This window comes from Pelobates fuscus, chromosome 4, assembly GCF_036172605.1.
Source record: "Pelobates fuscus isolate aPelFus1 chromosome 4, aPelFus1.pri, whole genome shotgun sequence".
Classification (NCBI taxonomy): domain Eukaryota; kingdom Metazoa; phylum Chordata; class Amphibia; order Anura; family Pelobatidae; genus Pelobates; species Pelobates fuscus.
The window spans coordinates 68,335,740-68,361,256 of NC_086320.1; the positions used below are offsets into that span (position 1 = coordinate 68,335,740).

The following is a 25,517-nucleotide window of genomic DNA, read 5'->3' on the forward strand; positions in this document are numbered from 1 at the left end:
AGAATTGGAAGGCCAGCCTGGCATCAGTGTCCCTATGTATCACAGTGTCAATGTTGCCCAGTCCCCTAGTCTCCCAGTGTCTCAGTGTCCCCATTTCTCCCATTGTCCCCATGTCTCAGTGTGTCCTGTGTCACAGTGAGACATGGGGCACTGAGACACTTGTGGATACAGATATGGGGACACTGGGAGACATGGGGACACTGAGACATTTGGGGACACTGGGAGAAATAAGGACACATACACTAGGGACAAAGAGACATGGGGACATAGATGCTGGGAGATATTGTCATGATCTTGTGCAGGTCAGATAGGAGACTTAGGTCAGGGTTGACTTCAGGTACTTTATTAGAGTTTTTAGACATATTATGAAACTTGAATGAAAACAGACTTTAGGCAATATGCCACAGGATACTTACCACATAACAGGTTACTTGCACATAATAATGAATGTCTGTAATTTCCAGGTAACAAAGGCAGGCTGGTAACAGTGGAAGGCTGGTTACAGAGGCAGGCTGGTTTGAAGTATAGGTAAGGGTGGAGCAGGTTATTGTTAGGAGCAGGTTTGAAGGTAAGTCTGAAGCAGGTTCACATGAGCCAGGATATGAAGTCTTTTAATAAGAACATTAACTTCAATGTAAAGGCCTTAAACCGGAGACTACAGGGTTAACCAATATTCTAACAATCATTACTGAAAGTCTCTTGGAACTATGCAAATCTGTTTCTTTCTTACTGCAATCAAGCTGCTGCATATCACCTGAGAAAAAGACTGAGACTGTCTTACATTCCAGGAAAAGCAGGAAACGAGAGCCGTTAAAGTAAGAAATACAAAAGAGACTTCAGTTCCTGGCTCCAGATTTACCTTCAAACCTGCTCCTAACAATAACACAGACACTGGGAGACTAGGGGACACTGGGATACGTGGGGATACTGAGACACTAGGGACACTGGCTGGGAGGCATGATGACACAGACATTTGGGGACACTGGGAGACATGGGGACACTAGAGACACTGAGAGACATGGGGACACAGACACTGGCAGACATGGGGACACAGACACTAGGGACACTGGCTGGGAGACATAAGAACACTGGGAGACATGGGGACACTGAGACACTAGGGACATGTAGACACTGGGAGACAGGGGGACACAGACATTTAGGGACACTAGAAGACATGGGGACACTGAGACACTAGGGACACAGACACTGGGAGACTAGGGGACACTGTGTCCCTAGCGTCTCCGCATCCCAATGTGTATCCCAATGTCCCTATGTCTCACAGTATCCCCATGTGTCTCAGCATCCCCATGTCTCACAGTGTCCCCTAGGGTCTCAGTGTCCCCATGTTCCCCAGGTCTCCTAGTGTACCCTAGTGTCTCAGTGTCCCCATGTGTCTCTTAGTGTCTCGATGTCCCCATGTCTCCCTGCTGCCTTTCCCCTCATCCCTCACTTCCCTGAGCTGTAGGCTATCTCTGCAGGCTGGGAGCTGCTGTCTAGACTCTCTGTGCTCTGTAGCTGCTCCCCTGCGGATTAGTGAGTAGAAAGAGGCAGGGATGCTGTAACTTCCTATCCCTGCCTCTCTCTACACACAGTGACCCCTACTGGCTGGTGCTGGTATTGCAGAGTAATCTCTGTTTATACTGATAAAAATATCTGCATTTGTATTGTCGGTATTACTGCAATACTGGCACGGCCAGGCAGCCTCAAATACCATCTGTGCTGGTAAAATACCAGTCAGATGGCAGACCTAAGAGTAGTGTGTAAAAAAAAAAAAAAAAAAAGTAAAACAATTTTTTTTATTTTTTTTTTAATGGGCCTATTCCATGGGCCTGGGCCTGGAGCTGCAGCTCCATCAGCCCCTATGTTAATCCGGCCCTGGTCACTGTATAACACTATGGGTGGAGTTATATATGTATATATGTTAATTTATGCTTATTTATGTCTAATGTTTTGCTTACAGAAAAGAAGAGATTTAATAAATAAAGTTATGGATGTGTTATGCAGTAACTTAGTTTATGATAATAAATGCTGTGGCCTGTTTCATCCATACTAAGTGGTCTGTCGTTACTGGGGGGTTTAATGGGGTTAGATTTTGTTCTAGGCTGCATCGTGATTCCCCACTACGTACATACAAGAACAAGAACAATGTATGTTATTTACACACACATATTTCTAAACACATTTAATGTAGTTTCAAGGCACATTATTGTATTATTGCTGTGGAGACCTTGTATAAATTCGGACACACCAAAAGTATTGAGCTCCAAGAAAAGAGGCACATTAGGGTAGAGAAGTGGGATATACGACTGTGGGCCCAATCTTGGTCTGTCCCTACTATGGTATGTGATTGTAGAGCAGTTCCACTAGTTCTGAAGGAGGAATGGACTTAATCCTGGTGGATAAACTACTTATCCCATAAAATGCTGCTGGACGGAGGGGTAAGAGGTACATGGGATAGACTTTCTCTCCCTGAGTTGGGAAAGGGTCTGCATGTAGTTGTTTACTGACACATTAAAGGGACTAAACTGTTAAACAAACTGTTTTCCTGGCACTGCAGGTCCACTCTCCCTCCCACCCCCATCCCATGTTGCTGAAGGGGTTAAGACCACTTCAGAGAGAGAGAAAGTGTGTGTGTGTGTGTGTGTGCGCGTGCCAACATACCATAGTATTGCATTATGCAATGAACCTTTTTTTTATTGGGCTAACATAATGCTTAAGAGTTGTCCTCTCTCCCTCAGGTCTCCAGTAATATTGACTAATAGTGCTAACCCAATCCACATTGCTATGGCAGAGTATTGCTTCAGACATGAGGAACATTCTGAAAATCTTGTCTTTTAAATATTATGTTAGTCCAATAAAAAAAGTTATTGTTGCATTTTGACATACTCTAGTTCAGAGGTAGGCAACCTACGGCACTAGTGCCATGCACGGCACTCGAGGTGTCTTTGCACGGCACTCAAGGCTGCTAGAGACAAATAGGCTCTGGCCTATCAGGAGTCCCAGTAAAACTTCAGATATCTGCTAATCCGAAAAGGTAGTGAAGAACAATCCTCAATTTATGCATTGCAGTACGTAGAGGAAGTGATCTCATATCACTTCCTCACAGCACTTGTGAATAGGAATCCACAGTGTAGTAGAGCAGCTCGCAGTTGCTGTTGCAGCTCCTGTCCTTGACATGTATCTGGCCGGTCTGGTCCCCACTGGAACCCAGGGAAGCCACCCACACTGCTAGATATACACAGGAGTGCAGAATCCCTCATACACATAGTACGGACAGCCCACACACAAACATACACATAATCTGCACACACCACTAACAATCCACATACATGCACACAACCCCACATGCAGTCTCTCACATGCAATACCTCAAACAGCCCCCACACACACTACCAAACACACAATGTGACATATCCATTCACACAATTCCACAAGCAGCCCCCATACACAACTCACATTCATATGTATCATACACAATACCATAAACTACTCATGAACATATACAATATAATAGCTAATATACGCAGGGCCGTCTTTAACGTGGGTCAAACTGGGCAGCTGCACCGTGAGCCCCGCTGGCCTAAACTATTTCTAACCCCCGGCCGGTAATCTGCACACTAAGGAGGCCCAACGGGTGGCCCGTGCACAAAGGGCCACCCGGTAGGCTTCTGTCAGCAGGGTCCCAGTGGCGCAGTGAGGCGCTTTAACAGCGCGAGCAGGCCCCTTGCTTTTTGGCAACAGGCTGGGAGGAAGTGACGGCCGTGCATCACTTCCTCCCACAAAGAGAGGAGCGTGCGGGAAAGAAGAGTAGGCAGAGTGGAGGGGGGCTGGCCGAGAGAGCCAGACCCCAACTCCCAACACCTTCAGCCACCAGCAGGAAAGGTAGGAAACTGGAGGGTGGGTTTAAAAGTGTAATTTTTGTGTCTGTCAGTACATCTGTGTGTGTGTATGTCTGTGTCAGTATGTCTGTCAGTGTGTGTGTTAGTATGTCTGTGTCAGTATGTCTGTCTGTGTGTGTGTCAGTATATCTGTGTGTGTGTCAGTATGTTTGTGTGTCAGTATATCTGTGTGTGTGTGTGTGTGTGTGTGTGTCAGTAAATCTGTGTCAGTATATCTGTGTGTGTGTTTCAGTGTGTATATATATATATCTCTGTGTGCGTGTATATGTGCATACATCTCAGCATTCACACACTAACACTACACACAAATACACCCCTATATTCAAATTTCAACACTACGTACAAACACGTCTGTGTTACACACCAAAATTATATGTAAATACACCCCTGAATTCAAAAACCAACACTACACAAATACATGCTTGCAGTCACACCAACACCACATACAAACATATTCCATATAAAAACCTGTTTACATTCGAACACACAAAAAACGCTTAGTGCTAAGACCTGGAAACATGGGTAAATGGTAGAGCCCCAGCTGTCAATGCATTACTGGAGTTGCACGACAGATGGGGATCTACCTTTTAATCACTCGTGCAACAGGGAGGCCCCAAACAATTCTTGCACCTCTCTACTTTAGGTCCGCCACTGCGTTGAGGTGGAGGATGTGATTGCACGCCTGGGGAGGGGGGACAGGGTCCAGGGGGCCCCCAAAAAATGCTTTGCCTAGGGTCCAGTCAATATTAAAGACGGCCCTGCATATATGCACAAATACAACGATACAAAGCAATTACAGTAAAAATAACACAAGCAGGATACGGCAGCATACACACCTCATTTAAAAAAAAAAAAAATAGGACCGGCACGCTACGGGACATCACAATCCTATATAGGCACAGTGCTGCTAAAAGGTTGCCTACCCCTGCTCTAGTTTATATCTACACACACACATTTTTTATTTGTATATTTAGTGCACTATAACAGTCATTGCGGCAGTCTCTAAATTTGAGATATAATGAGCAGTGACAGATCATTGTAGGTAATTAAACTTGATCCAACCTATAAAACCGTTTTGGCAGCATGCAATGCCCCTTTTAAATAGTCACAACAAATAAACACAAGTTAAACGAAGCAAAGAGCACCCAGAGGGTGTCAGCAGTGATTACAATAATGACACAGGTGTCGGAAATCAAGTAAGTGTGGGCAGAAGCTAACAGACTGTGGGCGGAAGTGAGCAGAGTGTGCGGGCGGAAGTGAGCTGTTATGGGCGGAAGTGAGCAGAGTGTGGGCGGAAGAGATTGTAAGGTTTGCTGTCAGTGTGGAAGGATAGGCGTGGTGTGTGTCGGAAGCGGTGTTGTTAATAGTTTACAGAGTGGAAGCAGAGCAGTTCCCAGGCGGTAGGTATCTGTCAGTAAGCCATTGTCAGCCAGTTGGTAGGTACAGCAGCAATGTTCACCAATTTGGTCCAGCGCTTCATGCACAGCCCCCTGCCCCGTCTTGTGATCAGGAGAAACCCCAGGGCTTCAATCAACACCACCCCGGGTGCCAAGGCTCATGTAAGACACTGGAGTGACAGGGACATAGTATGTCAGCATGTGGGAATAGCACACAATGCTCCTTCAATGTAACCAAAATACTAAGGTGTCAGGGATTGTGGGTAACATAGTCCTCAGTATCTGAGGGGGGGCACATGGAACCCCCATCACATCTTACTAACTCTGTTAATTAATAAAATTAACGTGGGTCTGCACAGCTTGTACCTAACAGGACTGATAACTTTATTGTTCATTTGTATCTCTTTTGCTATCCTGAAACAAAGCTATTTTAACTGTATCAACATCATTTCATGATTCGTGCATGCTTTTGGTTCATTTCATGTTAAATGATCAATGACAGGGTTTTAACTTATTTATGTATTTGTGCATGCATCTAGCTGTAAGTGCCATATAAAAAGGGGTGTGTGTAAAATCTACATGAAAATATATTTGGATTTAAATGTGCAAATCCATTTTAAATGTTGACAAATTAAATTGTAGTTTAATGTAACTTTTGCCAGAATGTGTCTAAAGTCTTACATTTTGTACACGTTATTAAACTGTTATACAATAGGAGACATTTCAAAATATTGCTGTACTAACACAGTTCTTTACCACAGTGAGAATTCAAATTTAAGGTGAAAATATGAGTTGGAAAAGACAGCTAATCTATTACATATAGATCGCTATTTTGACCTTAAATTTGAAATTTATTATGAATTCTCACTTTTGCGAATAACTGTGTTAATCGAATATTTTGAAATGTCTCCTACTGTAGAACAGTTTAGTTTATATAGGAAGAACTTGTGTAACACTGTTAATGGATCTTGACAGTAGGTGGTTCTCTGACAATTGGTGGGTATTTATCCCAAGAACTTAAATATAATTACATATCTATGTCCATCGCACATTAACTGGTCATTCAGTAGTAGATTTCTCAGGCAGCTATAAGTTGGAGTAAGGTGGTAATGCATATATTTAGTAGCAATGTCAAACTCAAATGTAAACTTTAAATGGCATTTTAAGAATTCAGAATTATTTTTTTTTTGTGATGAAACCGTAGTATTAAATTACTTGGTGTTTTAAAAAAATATATCAAAATGCAATGTATAGTATACAAAGCTGTTTTGGCAGCCTCCTGCAACCTGTCAACTGAATGCAGTTGTGTTGGTTTTGTGTTTTTTATTTGATCTGACGCCTGATTGCTATGTTGTTTATTTACGACCAATGTTTGGTTCGCATTCTTAATATTGTTTTATGTAGATTTTGTTAGATTTTTATTTATTTATTTTTTTTTTTACGTTTTGCCAGTTATATGATGCATGTAAATCTGGGAAACATTTTTTTCTTGAGTGGTTTATTATTATAAATGGAACGTTAACCAGTTTCCCCTCCCATTTTTTTTCAGTAGAGCAATAACTTTAGGCCAGATCCTACTGTATTTGGCAATTTAAAGAGCGTCTCTAATAAATGTCATCAAGCACATCTTGAGTCTCTAGATCATATAATTTTTCCCTGTTTGACTATTTAAAATGTGATTTTTTTTTTTTTTAATAAGGGAATAAAGACCGACCCCCACACCCTCCTCCGCCCCCCAATCTTTTTGTGAATGATTCATTATTTCTCCCCAATTCGGTTTTACACATTATTGTAAATTACATTGCAGAATACACATTTCCTGACTGAAGTTTCCCCATTTTGTATTTTTTATTTATTTACCAAATATTGATTTTTTTTATTTATTTATTTATTTATTTTTTAAATCGTACATTTTCTTACATTAGTTGTATCGCTAACTTCTATAACCTAAGCTGCTATATATATATATATATATATATATATATATATATATATATATATATATATTTATTTCTAAATTGTATTTCTCAAATGAACTTCCAGCTGTCTGGATACAATGTATATGGTAAAATATTGCTTAGATATAAGGCAAGTGAATAAGGGGAGTGGTGTATGTATGTCCATGAAGTTTGCCCTATATTAAATTGATTTGCAAAAGCAAGGCAGGGGGTAATGTCCAAGGATAATGCAAAGGCAGTGTGTGTTAGAGTAACTAAAAATGGCAAATTGCTTTTAATCAACCTTTTTGTCTTTTCTGTAGTCAACCTAAACAAGAAAAATAAACACGCACATTAGTGAAGTGTCCTTTTTAAGTAGTCTTAGGGAAGTGACACATAAGGAACTTCTCAAAGGAATAGTAATAAACATACATACAGTTAACTGCATAGTATACTAAACATTGCCAAGCAATTAAACAGTTCTAAAAAAATTTAAAAAAAATAAAAATGTACTTCCTTTTTCAAGTTTCCCTCAGCACTGCTTAAAAGGTCTGCATGCACATTTCTCCCACATAAGAACGAGATGCTCCAATCAGGAAGGTTTTATTCTGGTCTCTGGAGTCTAATCTTATCCCATAATCCTCTGTTTAGTAAGAACAAAGTTCTGTTGTAAATTCTAAGTAGTTTAGTTCATCCCGAAATATCAATTACAATTCTCACAAAGGATGTTCGGAACTTCTCAATATGTTGATAGCAGCCATGTTTTACTATAGGGGAAAAAAGATGACATTGCACAATGACATTGGCCATGGATATACATGTTCTTCCTTTGGATGCAGACGGCTCTTTCTGGCAGGCACCGGGAAACGTACCAGGGCATTGCTGCATTAACCCGTGGTAACGGGTGCAGTGCAGGCGAGCGAGACCAATTACAGCCTTTCTATTAGTGTCCCAGCCCTTCAGGCCCCACAACAGGAGAATACCTCAGCGGCCTTGTGAGAAATCCGGCCCTGGCCCCTAGGCTTTGCTTTTTGGGTGCATAACACAGAATAAGAAACAAGGCTCTAGGCAAGAAATGGAATTAAAGTCTAGAATAAGCCCTAGAACCATCGATGGATATCTATGAAGTGAGAGGGAGGAGGGCAGCGAAAAGTATACATACATACTATTGTCACATCCTCAAATTTCTGCATACTGTCAATGAAATATTTGAAACTATGCAGGTTAAAATGCCTAAATAATGGCAGTCCCAGCACCCTGATGACATCCCAGTTTTGCATTCTAGAAAAAGGAAGAAAACATTTTCATAGCAGGAAAGACTTCTTATTCAATGGTTCTAACCAGACATTTCTTTTTTGCATAGGTTTATGGGAAGTTTACCTTGTTGGAGAAAGGCATTGTCCTGTCATCACTATCCTTCTTAGCAATTACAGCGTTCAGAAGGAGGAGGCAACATGCAGTTGTACATGCTAGCATTAAAGGTAAGCACTGTAATTTATTTTCATAGATGTCAATTTTTCCATCACTGATCCGGTTTGTTCACTACACTCCAAATAATTGCAACATTTAGATAAAAATTGCTGGTTTGGAAACGTTGTCCAACTTGACTATAGTCAGAGCTCGAGTAGTTTAGTCTGCATTTTGGCATTGTTTGCAGCATTTCTATAATTTTATTTATTTATATATATATATATATATATATATATATATATATATAATATATATATATTCTCTATATCTATCTCTTACTAGTACTATAAAAAGATTCACAAAGCTCCTGTAAGGGAAACGATGGAGTAAAACCACCTCGATTTTATAAGCCATTATAAATATATAACTTTAAAAAATACAATAACATTTTGATACAAGATACAGGAAACACTAGACAAAACAATATTTTGTGCCGGTTTGTCCAAATCAAATTCCTGTTAATCTACACATGAATGACTATGGTTATACAGGTAAAATCAGGGTATATTGCTTTGTTCAGGTGTGGATTAAAAGGAATTTGACTCTGGTGAACCGGCTGAAACACATTTTTGTCTAGTAATGCCTAGATAGTGTGGGTTTATGTGATAAGTAATTAACCCCAAAAGCATTTCCATTTATGCAAAACATATACAATGCTACCTAGGACACAGCACCATGAAAAGAGGTACAAAATAGAAGCACGAAGGTCTATATCTTTGAAGAAAATACATAGTACTTATGTACTTAGTATTTATTCCTTGATATTTCAAAACACCAGCAGATTTTTAAAATGGGGAGAATTCCCGAAGCAGTCTGTTAGCCCTTTGTTGTTCAAGCCTCAAACAAAAAAAATAGGCAACAGTTGTGCTGTATATAGTTACTTGTACTGGCATTAACAGGCACTCTCAATAAAAATGCAGATTAACACAAAATATATATATATATATGTATTAAGGCCTTTTGGCCTGTAATTGTGGGAGGGGCGTATGACACACCTCTTCCCTACTTAAGGGACACCCCTTACCTGGCTCCATATCGTTCGAGGTCAGCGCTGCATCATTTCCACTTCCGGGTCATCCAGACGCCATTTTACCTGATTACTCCATGAGGTTTTTTAAGCAGAGCTGTGTCAGGAATCCAGCCACAGGCTTTTCCGGCCTACCACCTTCTTTCTTCAATCCATCGCCGTGGATGGTGTCCAAGTGACTCACAAACTGTAAGTCAACCTACCCGTTATGCCAGGCATCAGTCCCACGGCACCATGCACGGGTCAGGCCCTCACTTTACGGCTGCATTTTGTCTAAGTCTGTTCTAAAACCATTGCATGTTCATGCATATCATTCGTTTAAACCCCCTACCGGTCTTTGGGTGTACTACAGGCTTCTTAGACATTATCACATTTCATGTACAAACCACTGCATTTTCGCCTACACACTGACCCCTACCGGTCATTCAGTCTACTACAGGCTTCTCAGACATTATTGCATTTCATGTACAAACCAACGAACCACTGCATTTTCGCCTACACACTGACCCCTACCGGTCATTCGGTGTACTACAGGCTTCTCAGACATTATTGCATTTCATGTACAAACCATCGAACCACTGCATTTTCGCCTACACACTGACCCCTACCGGTCATTCAGTGTACTACAGGCTTCTCAGACATTATTGCATTTCATGTAAAAAACAACCTTGCTTCATTTAAACGATTGTCATTTCGGTTTGTGTTTTCTGGTCGGCACTTATTCATAGTATATTCTATGCACGATTGCTGTTCGCATTAAAATGCATACGGTTAAGCTATTCATGCTAACTTCTGTTTCCCTTCATACTAAGATTCGGTTATTCTGCTATGTATTCACATAGATCTTTTTCGTGAGTTACATTTCATCATTTTATGTATTTACATTTGGTTAAAAAGTTGCTTGGTTAAATAGACAGACCATTTTCATGCTATTTTTAAGGTATCACTTATTACATCAAGGGTATGAAACCAGCTAACATTTCTGTATAGACATTGGACTCCCACGCTTACTGGAGTTTTTTTTTATAATTATCCATTTCATTACAATTAAATCAGCCTACGTTACAGGCCTCATTTCTTTGTTGTTAACCATGACACAAGGATTTAATTCCTTTTCATGCATACTCGGGTTGAATCACACGTACTGATCCAACCAATCATACGTTTCCTGCACAGTAATCGGTTAAACTTTAAAATACTTATTTTACACGATCTTAGGTTGTCTATTTTGTTTCAGTTTGCTTATTATATATATATGGTTTTAATAATAAGTTATTTTATTTTACAATGCAGATATTACATGTATATTACTGTTATGGTTAGCCTACATTATGGCTCCTTTTTCTGTCATGCTCGTACGACATACCACGAGTTCAAGGACACGGTCCTATTTTCAAAGAGTATAATGGAGATATGATGTTATTACAACCATGTACATTACGATTACATGGCACTAACTATTCAGGCCATTTCTTATCATACTCATACGATATACCACGAGTATATAAGAACACGGTCCTACCTTCCACAGAGGGTTTCGGGTTGAATCACACGCATTGGTTCAACCACTCATACGTCACGTTACAACATTTTCTGCATAGATTGTCATTTCACATAATTTCACATGGCATTTACAAACTCAGGCCTTTTCTTGACACACTCAGGCGACGTAACACGAGTATTCAAGAACACGGCATATACGTCTCACAAGACTTTCGGTTTTTGAATCACACGTTCTGGTTCATACATTCATACGTCACTTTACAGCAACATTTATGATTCTGCATATTGTCACTTCACATTAAAAAGTCCCTTGCATTCCCAGATCAGTTTAGTGACATGCATATCATCTGATCACCTTCCATATATACACATTACACGGCCAATCCCCTGCTGCCAGGTATCGGACTCAGCGTAACGCTTGTCACCAAGCATGGGCAGTCATGTCACTATCATACTCATAGATTTTACACCTCCCACACATACTGCTAGAAGCCTAATCCCAGCCTATACAGATTACACAGGTCTCACAGGATCCATTCTCACTCGATCCCTTTTTAGGTTTATCCAGGTTTTCATACCTGTCGAATCTCAAAACTTCATACATACTACCAGGTACGTAAGCCTGCTCACGTTGTAGTTCACATACGTTTCATTCTTCTAGGCCATAGAGTACTGGCAAGTTAGGGGTATAGGCCCAAATAGGTACCTCCCTTCTTGGCATTTCTGCCTATCGTTTAGTGGTCCGCGAGGCCAACACCCCGCCTCAACGTTTCGGAGGCAAACGCCATCGGGCCACACGTGAGTTAGCCGCCTCGCAATATTATAGAGAGGGCCTCACCTGTCACTCCCTCCCCGTTTTCTTTTACTATCACTGAGAGGCCTACGATTCCTGCCACTACGACGGGTGGCCTCAATAACCCCTCGCGCCAACTCATAGACAGAGCCTCTCATAGCCACTTGGCAACTAGCAGGGCCTCACCTGTCACAAACAAGATTAATTTTTCGCCTTTCAGGCCTAGTTAGCCTGCCAGTATCACCCCTGGGGAATCGGTCACTACACCCCTTACCATGGCTGGGTCGGCCGCTGCGACCCCTCCAGCACTGGTTGAGTTGCAATCACTTTCTCCAGCCATCTGTTTCAGGGCACATGCTAAATCTGTGTCCAAATAAAATGTATCCCAAAACTATACTTAACATCAATAAACATTTCTGTACTTACGACATTACTGCCACATCATCCATCTAGACATTTGGTGGAATTCATTATCTCGGGTCTATCAGAAGGATTCACACAGGCCTCATACACATGCCTTCCGGAATCCTGGAATGTCCTAATTTACAATCCGCACAACAAACCCTACAGCGGTGGAGGCACTCATAGCCAGGAAGTGGCAGAGGACTTCCTATGGGGGCCCTTCCAGTCCCCTCCGTTCACCACATGGCGGACAAACCCCATCGGTATTGTCACGGGGAAATCTTCTCACAAACAGAGACTTATCATTGATCTATCAACACCTCACACCTCTGCCACTCCTAGTCTGAACTCCCTCATACCCTCTGAGGAATTTTCACTGCAATATTCCACCATAGATCACGCCATTACGGCTATCATGCAGGCAGGGGCCGGAGCATGGCTCAGTAAGACTGATATCACAATGCTTTCAAGTTACTGCCTATCCACCCTACACTGTGTCACCTGCATGGTATCAAGTGGGCAGGGAACTACTATTTTGCTCACGTTTAACATTTAGGTTCCAAAGTAGTCCGGCCATTTTCAACGTATTCGCCGAAACCCTATGCTGGTTTTATTAAATATAGCCAGATGCCCTACAGTTATACATTATCTGGATGATTTCTTACTGGTCGAGGAGAATATTTCCCCTCCCAGTAGCCTAAAAGAAACCATCAGTCTATTCGAACAGGTGGGTGTCCCAGTCTCCTCCACCAAGACTGAAGGACCAGATACCTTCATCACATTCCTGGGTATCATACTAGACTCAGCCACCATGCAAGCTAGCCTGCCACGCCCAAGGTAGAAAACATTCTGATCAACATAATCTCTACATACAACTCGGTACTTGCAACCGCAAGAATTAGTCTCTGCTTGGGTCACTGAATTTTGCCATTCGCATCATACCTCAAGGCCGGGCTTTCATCTCACAACTCCTTTACATGTTTCCCACTTTTAGACATGATGGACACAGGTCACCCCTGGATACCCAAGCCACGGCAGGCGTAATTATGTGGAGAAAACTTTTAACCACCTTGAATGGTAAAAGCATGTTCCTTCCAAAATTGTCTGACTCCTCACCTACCATTTGGTCAGACGCGGCGTCTACCACAGGTGTTACAGCATTTTTTCAGGAACGAATGGCTTTGGGGCAGCTGGCCTTCAGAAGTTCAGGACCTGGAGGGTTTTTACACTACCTCAGCTCTGTTTGAGATATATCCCATCATGACTGTTGCCGTGGCATGGGTGCATTTATGGGCAGGTTCGTCTGTACGTTGCTACTCAGACAACCAAGTAACTTGTCACATTATAAACAAGGCCGATCCAAATCACTGACTATTATGAGATTCTTGAGGAAACTCACTTGGCTGGCTGCATGTCATAATTTTCTCTTGTTTTGTATTCATGTTCCAGGTGTATGTAACACTGCTGCTGACAATTTGTCTCGCTTTAATTTCCAGGCTTTTCGTCAAATACTCCCGTCAGCCGCACTCACAGCCATGAACACCCCACTATTCCACCATCTAGTAATGGACTAGATGCTATTATGCAACATAGCAGAACATTGTCCCAATTAGCACTGTCTACTAATACCCGGGAAACTTACGATAGAGCTTTCATTTGATTTAAAGATTCCTTTCTGAACACAACATCTTACAACCTTTCATCGTGACATCCTGGTTGGGCTTTGCTTCTTTTTGCCACCTCAAACTCAAACTATCAAACAACACAAACAAACCATATCTGACAGGCATCCAACATCACATGCTAACTTTACAACCAGACAAATCAAGTGTCCTCCTACCAATTAAGAACACCCTTAGGGGTATTCAGAGATCCGAACCCCCACGTACGGCCCAGAGGCTACCCATAGATTTCCATATTTTTAAAGACTTATACAATTCACTAGATTTAAACCCTTTGCCAACAACACAAACCTCATCGTTAAAACCGCCATATACGTAGCCTTGTTTATGGTTTCTTGAGACCAAGAGAATTTACCGCCATCAGCACAACACAGTCCACTCACATCCTACTTCATTCACACTTAACAAAACACATGGACTATTATATCTTGACTCTGCCTCACTCCAAAACCAGTCAACATGCACTTTCAGTAGAGGTTAAGTACTATCCTACTCACAACAGGTGGAGCCCCGTCAAACTACTGGACTCATATACCCAGCATAACAACGAACCACCATCTCAACCACTTTCAGTCTACAAGGTTCGGTACTCACTACCACCACCTTTATGACACACGTCAGGTCTTTACTTGCACAGCTGGGCCTCAAATCAGCTAACTATTCGGGCCACTCCTTCCGCATAGGAGCGGCCTCCACAGCATCCAGTGCAAACATTCCAGTTCATGTTATCAAGTCACTAGGGCGCTGGAAATCATCGGCTTACTCTAGATACATACCTAACCCGGTACAAGAAGTAAGAAATGCCTTTCAAGACATGTCTGGTTAAAGTATGTATATTGCTGGTATGTAATAAATTTGATTTTCTACTTTTGCCCTCTTTATTTACAGGCCTACCTCATCGTCGGTTCCGGCACACCACAACCGACTTGCTCTTTTAATACCATCAGTGTTTGTATCTTCTGTACTATCATGAGCCCTTAACACAAGTATTAAGGCCTTTTGGCCTGTAATTGTGGGAGGGGCGTATGACACACCTCTTCCCTACTTAAGGGACACCCCTTACCTGGCTCCATATCGTTCGAGGTCAGCGCTGCATCACCCTCCCACCCACTCCTCATTATTAACTCCTTTTCTCTTTACATTTCTTCTTGGTGGGCCCTCTTTATTTACAGGCCTACCTCATCGTCTGTTCCGGCACACCACAACCGACTTGCTCTTTTAATACCATCAGTGTTTGTATCTTCTGTACTATCATGAGCCCTTAACACAAATATATATATATATATATTTTCCCAGCACTCAATGTTCCCGGTCTTTTTCGTGCTCCGGTGCAAGTAATCTCCAATGTATAGCATCCAAGTAGAGAGCACTCTGGAGTCTTAATATTATATCAAAATAAATGCTGCTTTATTGTGCAGAATACAAAAATGTCGACGTTTCAGTCACAATAGACTTTTTTTTCAAGACAATTCATGCAATGAATAAACTGTGATTATATATGTTACAAAATAATTCCTATTGGAGGGTGAAAAATTGAAAACGAGGTCAGGTGACGTCATAATTGACGTATTTAGACAGAATATTAGCCAGGTGATTCTTGACTCAATCAAGGTTTGAAAAAGTGAATTAATACTAATTAAATACACAGAAGGCTATATACAAAATTCTAAAAACAAAAACTAATAATTATGATAAGTAAACCTAAAAAATACTCACTATATCCTATAATCCTGTTAACTAACAACAAGTCTTGATTTTTCTATCTTGCAATTTCCTAATGCCTATCGGCAGAATATGTATATAGAGACAAAATCAGTATATCCCATTTATACCACAAAATCTCCTAACAATGTATATCTTAGTAGTACAATATTAGTTACAAAAATTATCATAATAAGAACACAATGTCATAATATCCCACAGATACTTCATATGCCACAATGTTATCGTCTATTCAAAAAACAATACAGGGCATTCTTCTCATTTAACCCATTAGGTGATAGTGCCCCTAAAGTATGAATCCAATACGCTTCACGTTTAAGTAAAGCCAAGTCTCTATCCCCTCCCCTCGGGGAGATGGGTACATGGTCTATGCCAAAAATCAAGACTTGTTGTTAGTTAACAGGACTATAGGATATAGTGAGTATTTTTTAGGTTTGCTTATTATTATTATTATTATTATTATTATTATTATTATTATTATTATTATTATTATTATTATTATTATTTTTTAGTTTTAGAATTTTGTAAATAGCCTTCTGTGTATTTAATTAGTATTAGGAGAACGAGAGGAGAGCAGGGTCTGTCCTATGGAGTATGGTTATATACACCATATATCGTGAATGAACAGTTAAAATTGATAACTTTATTCAGTGAAAAAAACACACAACACACACTGAACTATATACAAGGGGGGAAGAGGGAGGGGAGACAAATACATAGGGTGCAAAGCACCTAATATAATACCACTACCTAACTCCAGTACTGGGTAAAGGGTGCAGGCAACAGGGTACTCCAGTGGTGAGAGACCTGCCGAGAGCGAGTCAGATCCCTCAGTGCTGAAGTAAGGGCTCAGCAGGGCTAAATACCTTAGTGCACAAAAATGTTTTGTCAATTCACTATGATAAGTGACAAGAACTATTTAAAGCAGTATTAATAGTGCTTCCTCTTCCAATGAGAGTAAAGCCGAGCTGAATTAGCCTGTGTATCACTTCATGTGAAGTGTCTGCAAATAGTAACAAAGTACGTTTGTACACTACTGGGTATAGAGTGTCTACAGGTGATAACAAAGTACGTCTGTACGAATATAGTGCTTGAGTTTATGGTCGGAGCCTAATATGTCTGGATAATTCCGTGCACCACTGTCTGTTACAGTTATTGCAGGTGGTCACGGGGTCTGCCTGTGGAGAAATAGTGTAGCGGGTTAGGGCTAAAATACCGAGATCAGTTGCTAGTAGGATCAGTTCGTACTACGTTGCTGTCCGGATTGCAAACTGATACCCGTCAGGCTAGAGAGAAGGTTTCCCCGTGATAGGGTATTACCTCTTTCAGTGGTTGCAAATATTACCAAATTCAGCTGCACATGTCTCATATTTGTCGCAGGGCTACAGATGGCGAGGCAAGTTGCTTGGAGAAGCAGTGCGTGGTAGGCCACTCTCCGGGATGCAACTAGTTACCAAAAAGTAGTCAGCCGTGCGCATGGGAAAGTATCCACAAGGAGAGTGGATACAATGGCACAAAAAGTGAGTATGTATAAAATCGTATGTGCTAGACCCTATACCTGTGCCCCATGGGTTGTGAAGTTGAGGCTAAAAAAATCGTCGTCAGTTACCTAGCAAAAGATACTTATTTAACCAGCTGACTTAGTTGAGCCGGATATAGGGTAAAAGAGAATGATGCCTTCATGGGCACCAGGTATAGGAAAGAGGTATATAGAGAGGGAAAGTACAGTCCTTAATTGTAGATGTGCCGCTAACCCTATCGGATAATGTGTGCGAAAATAGTAGAGGAGAGAGTCCCAAAGGGGAATCGGTATGAATGTTAGGTAGTGGTGACCCAGCTTTACGGTTAAGTGGGTCGGGTGACGGTCTCACCCAAAGTCGGTCTTTTGGTCGGTTTTCGTTTTGACAGAGTCGGATATGGTCTCCCAGCTGTCTATCCCGACGTACGTTTCGCCTGTGTGTACCAGGATTAGTATTCACTTTTTTAAACCTTGATTGCGTCAAGAATCACCTGGCTAATATTCTGTCTAAATACGTCAATTATGACGTCACCTGACCTCATTTTCAATTTTTCACCCTCCAATAGGAATTCTTTTGTAACATATATAATCACGGTTTATTCATTGCATGAATTGTCTTGAAAAAAGTCTACTGTGACTGAAACGTCGAAATTTTTGTATTCTGCACAATAAAGCAGCATTTATTTTGATATAATATTAAGACTCCAGAGTGCTCTCTACTTGGACTATATATATATATATATATATATATATACCTGTGTGTGTGTGTGTGTGTGTGTATATATAAAAGCCATTCACCTAAAGCTAAATATGTATTTATGAATTTTGCTCTCTGTAATTGTATGTTCTCTCTGATGCTTATCATAGCCTTTTGTATGCCATGAGTCTTCAAATAACTCACATTAGCGCCTTTGCAAACTGTGTTGCTCTTTAGGTGTAGGTTAATTGCAATATGGATTTGGCATGCTCCCTCTGTACACCAACATTCTAATTATCTGTCAAATATATTGTATTAAAACATATACAGGCTTACAAATATTTAGCATTAACAATGTTGCAATTAATGCACTTTTTTTGGAGAGGGATGGGGGGGGGGGGGGGAAGGGGTAGATACCTGATTTGACATCTCTTAGGGAGAGGCTTTAAAACTCAGATGAGAGTTGTTTCAGTGTGTCCATATAGCATTGCATTTGTAATTCTGTCAAATGTTAAGATGTGATGGTGCTTAAGATTAAACGTTTAAAGCGGCACTGTCATGGCGAATCCCGTTTTTTTTGTCCTCCCCCACCCTGAGCGGCGGGTGGGGGGCCATGAAGATAATGAGGGGGGGGGGGACCTACTTTCCCCCACCCCTGAGCGGCGGGTGGGGGCCATGAAGGTAATGAGGGGGGGGGTGACCAACTGTCCTCCCCCCTGGCCCCCACCCCTGAGCGGTGGTTGGGGGCCCAAAATAAAGAGAGGGGGGGACTTACTGTCCTTCCCCCCCCCGGCCCCCACCACTGTGTGGCGGGTGGGGGCCATAAGGATAATGAGGTGGGGGAGATCTACTGTTCTCCCCCCCCCTGGTCCCCACCCCTGCGCGGTGGGTGGGGGCCCTAATAAAACAATAAGGGGGGGACCTACTGTCCTCCCCCCCCGGCCCCCACCCCAGAGCGGTGGGTGAGGGCCCTAAATAAAGATAGGGGGGGCGGATCTACTGTCCTACCCCCCCACCCCCTGGCCCCACACTGAGCGGCGGGTGGGGGCCCTAAATGAAAATCCTCCCCCACCAATCAACAAACTATCCCCTACCTACCCCCTCACCCTAAAAATAGTGAGGGGGGAAGAAAATAACTAACCTGTAAAAAAAAAAAAAAAATAAACTTACCATTTGACGTCTTCTTTTTTCTAAAATCTTCTTTCTTCAGCCCCCAAAAAGGGCAAATAAAAATCCATCATACCCATCGCACTTAAAAAAAATAAAAAATAAAAATTAATCCTTGTTCGCCCTTCGAGGGCACGCCGCATACTGAGCTCCGCAGGTCGGGTCAAGGCTTATAAAGCCTAGCCCCGCCCTGCAATTAGGCTTAGAACTCTCTGATTGGTTGGTTTAAGCCAATCAGAGTGCTCTGTGTCATTTTACACAGCGTGGGAAAGTTCTTTTGAATTTTCCCACGCTGTGTAAAATGACACAGAGCACTCTGATTGGCTTAAACCAACCAATCAGAGTGTTCTAAGCCTAATTGCAGGGCGGGGCAAGGCTTTATAAGCCTTGACCCGACCTGCGGAGCTCAGTACGCGGCGTGCCCTCGAAGGGCGAACAAGGATTAAATTTTTTTTTTAATTTAAAGTGCGACGGGTATGATGGATTTCTATTTGGCCTTTTGGGGGGCTGAAGAAAGAAGAATTTAGAAAAAAGAAGACGTCAAATGGTAAGTTTATTTTTATTTATTTTTTTACAGGTTAGTTATTTTCTTCCCCCCCTCACTATTTTTAGGGTGAGGGGGGTAGGTAGGGGATAGTTTGTTTTGGTTGGGGGAGGGGGGGGGGGGGTGACTAGTGGCTTGGGACCCCTAGTCACCTTGATTGGGGGGTGGGGGTGTGTGTTTTATTTAGGGCCCCCACCCACCGCTCAGGGGTGGGGGCCGGAGGGGAGGACAGTAGGTCCCCCCCTTATTGTTTAATTAGGGCCCCCACCCACCGCTCAGGGGTGGGGGCCGGGGGGGGGGAGGACAGTAGGTCCCCCCATCTTTATTTAGGGCCCCCACCCACCGCTCAGGGCTGGGGGCCAGGGGGGAGGACAGTAGGTCCCCCCCTTATTGTTTTATTAGGGCCCCCACCCACCACGCAGGGGGAGGGGGCAGGGGGGGAGGACAGTAGGTCCCCCCCCTTATTGTTTTATTAGGGCCTCCACCCACCGCTCAGGGGTGGGGGCCGGGGGGAGGACAGTAGGTCCCCCCCCTATCTTTATTTAGGGCCCCCACCCACTGCTCAGCGGTGGGGGCCAAGGGGGAGGACAGTAGGTCCCCCCCCTTATTGTTTTATTAGGGCCCCCACCCAACGCTCAGGGGTGGGAGACGGGGGGGAGGAGGATAGTAGGTCCCCCCCCATCTTTATTTAGGGCCCCCACCCACCGCGCAGGGGTGGGGGCAGGACACCAGCCGCGCAGAGGGGGGTTTAATTAGTTTTTTTGTTTTTTTACAGTGAGCAGCTATAGGCTGCTCACTGCTTACTACACATGCCCCTACTCGCGATATAGCGAGTAGGGGCATATTATTTACTAATACTAAGTAATCTTTACCTAGTATTAGTAAATTTGGCTGAAAGACCAATTTAGGTCTTTCAGCCTTTTAGTAGATAGCTCCCTAATACCGTGGGCAAGATGCAGCCGCGGCAATGAATAGGATCGGAGTTTCATTCATTAGAATGAAATTCCGATACGAACAAAGTGCCGAATTGCGTTCTAAAAGAAACGAACATACTGTTCTCATTCAGTTAGAACGCAATTCGGCAGTTTCGTCTAAAATGACAGGAAGCATCGCCGGAACACAGAGGAAAGGTAAGGATTATGGGAAAATTTCTCTGACCAGCGGAAATGAAGCACACTTTGCTCCTCCGCTGGTCAGAGCTGGTCAAGCGGAGGAATCCTCCATAAGGCAAAGAGTCCCTAAATTGTCTTATGATTTTTAAGAAAACTAAAGAAGACAGGAAGAAAAGAATAACAGATCCCGAGAGGGGGAGAAGAGGAAGAGATTGAGGAAAGGTAAGTTCGGCATGACAGTGCCGCTTTAATTTACTGGCTGCCACTTGATTTCAAGTGTTTTTTTTTTTTTTTGTGGTTCAGAGTAATTTTCTAATCACAGAGAGATTGAACTGATATAGTAAAGTCAATGTTCATACTGCCTACCTCATAACAAATCTAGCAATATTCATTATCTTTAGAAACCATTACATCATTCTAGTACAAGGTTGCCAGCATATAGGTATGCAAGCCAACAATAAAGATAAGATAACTTTATGTCATCACTGATAATGCTTATGTTTTTCAGACTGCAATAAATCTGTATATATTCCCCCTTGCATTCTTCTAAATGGCAAAATCATATATTGTTGTACAAACTTTCTTTAAAAATGTAGTTATTAGAGAGATTTCCAAGAGTACTGTTCCTGGCACAATTATTTTTTTCTCTCTTTATATTAAACAGTGGTAAGACTTGTATCCTTCCATCCCATTGTACAGCGCTACGGAATTTTCTAGCGCTATATAAATAATAATAATTTATGTCAGCTGTTCAGACTTACAGTTGACGCCTTAGGGATGTGCTCACACTGTGTGCAATAGTTATGTTTGTAAAGGCAGTGACTGTGCATCATAAGATTTAGAAAGATCCTGCACATCCTCCACTTTCTCCATAGAGCATATTTTATAATTCTGTTGCTTTTTAAATTTATACAGTAGTAACTTTACAACACAAGTTGTTTGTGCAATAATATATTTACAAACCGACATACAGTTTGTTTCTTTAAAACCCTGATTAGTAAACATTAAACTGTGGTGACTTGAGAACTGTGAAGCAAAATATAGGCAACAATTGCAGGGTTGGATAAAATCTTTGATTTAGCTAGTTTTGTAATGATCCGAGAACAGACTAGACCATTTTAAACCAAATTAAACACCAGAAATCTCCAATTATTGTTTAGTGTCTAAACCAGGCTTCCCCAAAATCCGGCCCTCCGGATGTTAAAGGAACTACAACTCCCATGATTCTATGAGTGAAATAGGCTGAGAATCATGGGAGTTGTAGTTCAGCAACATCTGGAGGGCCAAAGTTTGGGGAAGCCTGGTCTAAACCCTTTCTGCAGAGATGGCAGCTGAGACAGCATAACTGTGCGACACTTAGATGAGTAAAAGTGATTTTATACTTTTTCAGACTTATTGTTTATTTTTTTGTTATAATTTACTCTTTTAACATAAGAGCAGGTTTTGTTGCGTTTTCCATGTTTCTTGCTTGTAGCAACTTTCCAAGAAATGTTTGTCTCATTCAATAAGTTTTAATTTATTCTTAAGAATAATAATTATTAATATTAGATAACAAACTTATTTATTTTGTTTTCAATTTAAGCTGAAGACCTCAAGGAGCAAGCTGATTATCTTCACGAGAATGGAGACACAGAGAAATTATATGCATTTTTGAGCCAGTATAAAGAGAGGTAAAAAAATGGCACTATGTTAAATACTTCTTGGCATTTTAAGAGGTTGAGAGACTTTTCTTAAACTTCTAAACTTTTTTTTTTTTTTTTTTTAACAAGGTGAGAGATTATGAAGATTGAAGGATAGTACTGAGTAGAGAAGCCACTGTGAAATATCTATGTCTTTACCCACATTATTAACTAATACGGTGCAGTAATAATGATCTACGCACTGCTTTGTAGGCTATATTTGCCATAATGCTTGGCTTGCATAAATTGCATTATTTAAGAATTTAATAGAAACTGCGGTTCACAAACATCTGAAGTGCCAAGATCATCCTTTACTGGCACAAATAAAATCACGTTTGTATTAAATTTTCATTTCTTATACCAAATATTCTGTAGAATCCACATTTCTTTTAACTGAGTTTTAATTATAGGGATGTGGAGATCTGTTGCATTAGAATGCCATACCTTTTGTAAAAGTGTGCAGAATGGTTCCAATAATTTTAAAATTCAGTTGGTATATATATATATTTTTTTTTTTTGTATGGTAAGGCAATCTTTCAAAATAATATTGCCACAGATTTGGCAAACAGTATGTGCCACAGATTTGGCAAAAGGCTCTCTAGTTGAAACTTAGATGTATTTTAAAATATGCCAGTTTATATTACTGTTTATATTTCAGTGAAGATGCTGAAATCTTATGGAGAATTGCCCGGGCATGGCGAGACATGGCTCAACTCAGCACAGTTACTCCAGCCGAGAAGAAAAGGATGATTTATGAATCACGCGAATTTGCTAAAAAAGCACTGGAAAAAGATGAATTGTGTTGGGCCGCTCACAAGGTTGGTTGTATTTCTGTTTTAACCTACTGTATAGAACTGCTATGAAGGATGATTTAATGAGATGTTCTAACCTTTCATTAACGTGGTGCTACATCAATCTATCATATCAATTTCCACGTTGCTAAACAAGTCTCATCCTGTATATATGAGATGTACAGTATCTTCAAACAAGCACTCCAGGCACCATAATCACTTAGCAGGAGCTTGTGTTAGTGCAGGGATAGCTCATTGGCTGAGAGTGTCACATGATATCTTTCAGCTCTGGAGTGGAGGCGGCACCCCCCAGGGAAGAGGTCAAGCCATTCTAAAAAGATTTCGATACTTAAATTGAGGGTGGGTTCTGTGGAAGATTGGCAAGAGAATTGTACATTTTAAGCCAAAGTAACGAAAATATCCAGCTCAGCAGTTTTTCCATTTTGCCAATTCCCCATAGCTTGTGGTTTACTCAGTATTCCCAGCAAGTTTGTAATTCTTTGTTTTTGTATTTCAGTGGTATGGTGTATGTCTCAGTGATGTTGGTGATTATGAAGGTATCAAGGTTAAAATTGGAAATGCCTACATTATAAAAGATCATTTTCAGGTATATTTTTAATGTACAAATCTATCAGTTTATCTAGGCATTTCTTGTCAGTGCATTGTGCCTCATGAATAATTTACAGGTTTATCCACAAGATTTGAAAATGACAAGGACGTTTCACATTTTTAGCCCAAAATAACTGAAATAGGAAAACTTTCCAGTTATATTTTCCCAGCTTGACTTTGCTCAAGAATGTGTAAGTCCCTGGCCATTTGTGGGTTAATGACTATATAAGCCTGATTATCTTTAGATAATCTGTCATGTTTAAAGAGCCAATAGTTCCTCTCTCCTGTACCTTATTCGGGTGCATTTGACAGAAGCATAAGTAATACTTTCTTCTGCTGCTTATACACTGCTTCTGATATTTTCCCAAAATACTTCAATCATGCTCTGGAAAATGTGTACATCCTACCATATGCACACATCTGCAAATGGACGCAAGCTGTCATGTATGACAATGATGATTGTGCTTATTCATGTTTCACTGTCTCTGTGAAATGCTTCTTGCTCGGCATGGATGGATTTCATGCCACACCCGCTGTAAAAATGACTAGTACTAGTGATCTAGTGATCTCTGCGATTTCCAGGTTCATGTTAAATATTTTTCATGACTCTAAAATGACACAAAACAAGAGCACTAAATGGTTATCGTTAAAAAGGGGTGGCAAATCTAATCACAGTGACCTTTTTACTATACAATTTTTATTTTATTTTATTTTTTTCTTCTTTCATCTCATGATAGATTTAGCCATTCATATGTCAGGATTTTATTTTTGCCTAAGGCATGATGGTTCTCCATAAATGGAATTCTGTTTTTCTTAAGGCATGTCATAGTATAGTAAAGAACATCTCCTGTCATTTATTACAGAGAGCAATAGAACTAAATCCAAAAGATGCCACCACCATTCATCTGATTGGACTGTGGTATGTATTCAACATATATTCATACTATGGATTCAACGCTTGTCATAATATACTTTGCTTTCCCCCTGTGGCACTTAGCAGGCTGAAATAAAAATGTTTGCTAGGGTCGCCGAGATTTGATCAATTTAATTCTATGCATGTGGGAAAACATGTCAAGAAATCATAAATTTATGATTTTCACTAATTTACTATAAAAAGCATGTATCCTTTATATATGTTGTTTATTTAAAGGAGCACTATTGTCACCAGAACTACAGCTTATTGTATCTGTTCTGGTGAGTATAATAATTCCATTAAGGCTTTCTATAGTAAACCGTTTTATTTTTAAGAGAAAACACAGTCTTTACAGCCTAGGGATACCTCCGCTGGCCACTCCTCAGATGGCTACAAGAGATGCGGTTTGGCCAGGTCTGTGTTTGACTTGTCCTGGCTCTGCCCCTGATCTACCTCCTTGACAAGCTCAGCCAATCCATGATAGTTTGTTATTCATTCTTTTCCTCACTGTCCTTTCTCCTTTTTATTGATTTTTGAGTTTCCTTGTAGCTATCATGTTTGTTCTGAGTTTAAAAAAAACAAAAACATTTCTTTGATTATTTGCATGATTATATTTCCTATCCATTTTCTTCCACAATTCTCTTTATAGGGGGA

General features: G+C 41.1%; 1 protein-coding gene across 1 annotated transcript in view; it reads left to right on the forward strand.

Moving 5' to 3' along the window:
* Positions 1-5,198: 5,198 nt before the first annotated feature.
* RMDN1 (regulator of microtubule dynamics 1) overlaps positions 5,199-25,517 on the forward strand; it is a 31,063-nt gene continuing 10,744 nt past the window's right edge. The window contains exons 1-6 of the mRNA XM_063451277.1: positions 5,199-5,458; positions 8,597-8,714; positions 22,454-22,541; positions 23,209-23,368; positions 23,859-23,948; positions 24,814-24,869. Of these exons, the coding sequence (XP_063307347.1) occupies positions 5,351-5,458; positions 8,597-8,714; positions 22,454-22,541; positions 23,209-23,368; positions 23,859-23,948; positions 24,814-24,869 (620 nt within the window). The 5' untranslated portion in view covers positions 5,199-5,350. The remainder of the gene's footprint in view (positions 5,459-8,596; positions 8,715-22,453; positions 22,542-23,208; positions 23,369-23,858; positions 23,949-24,813; positions 24,870-25,517) is intronic.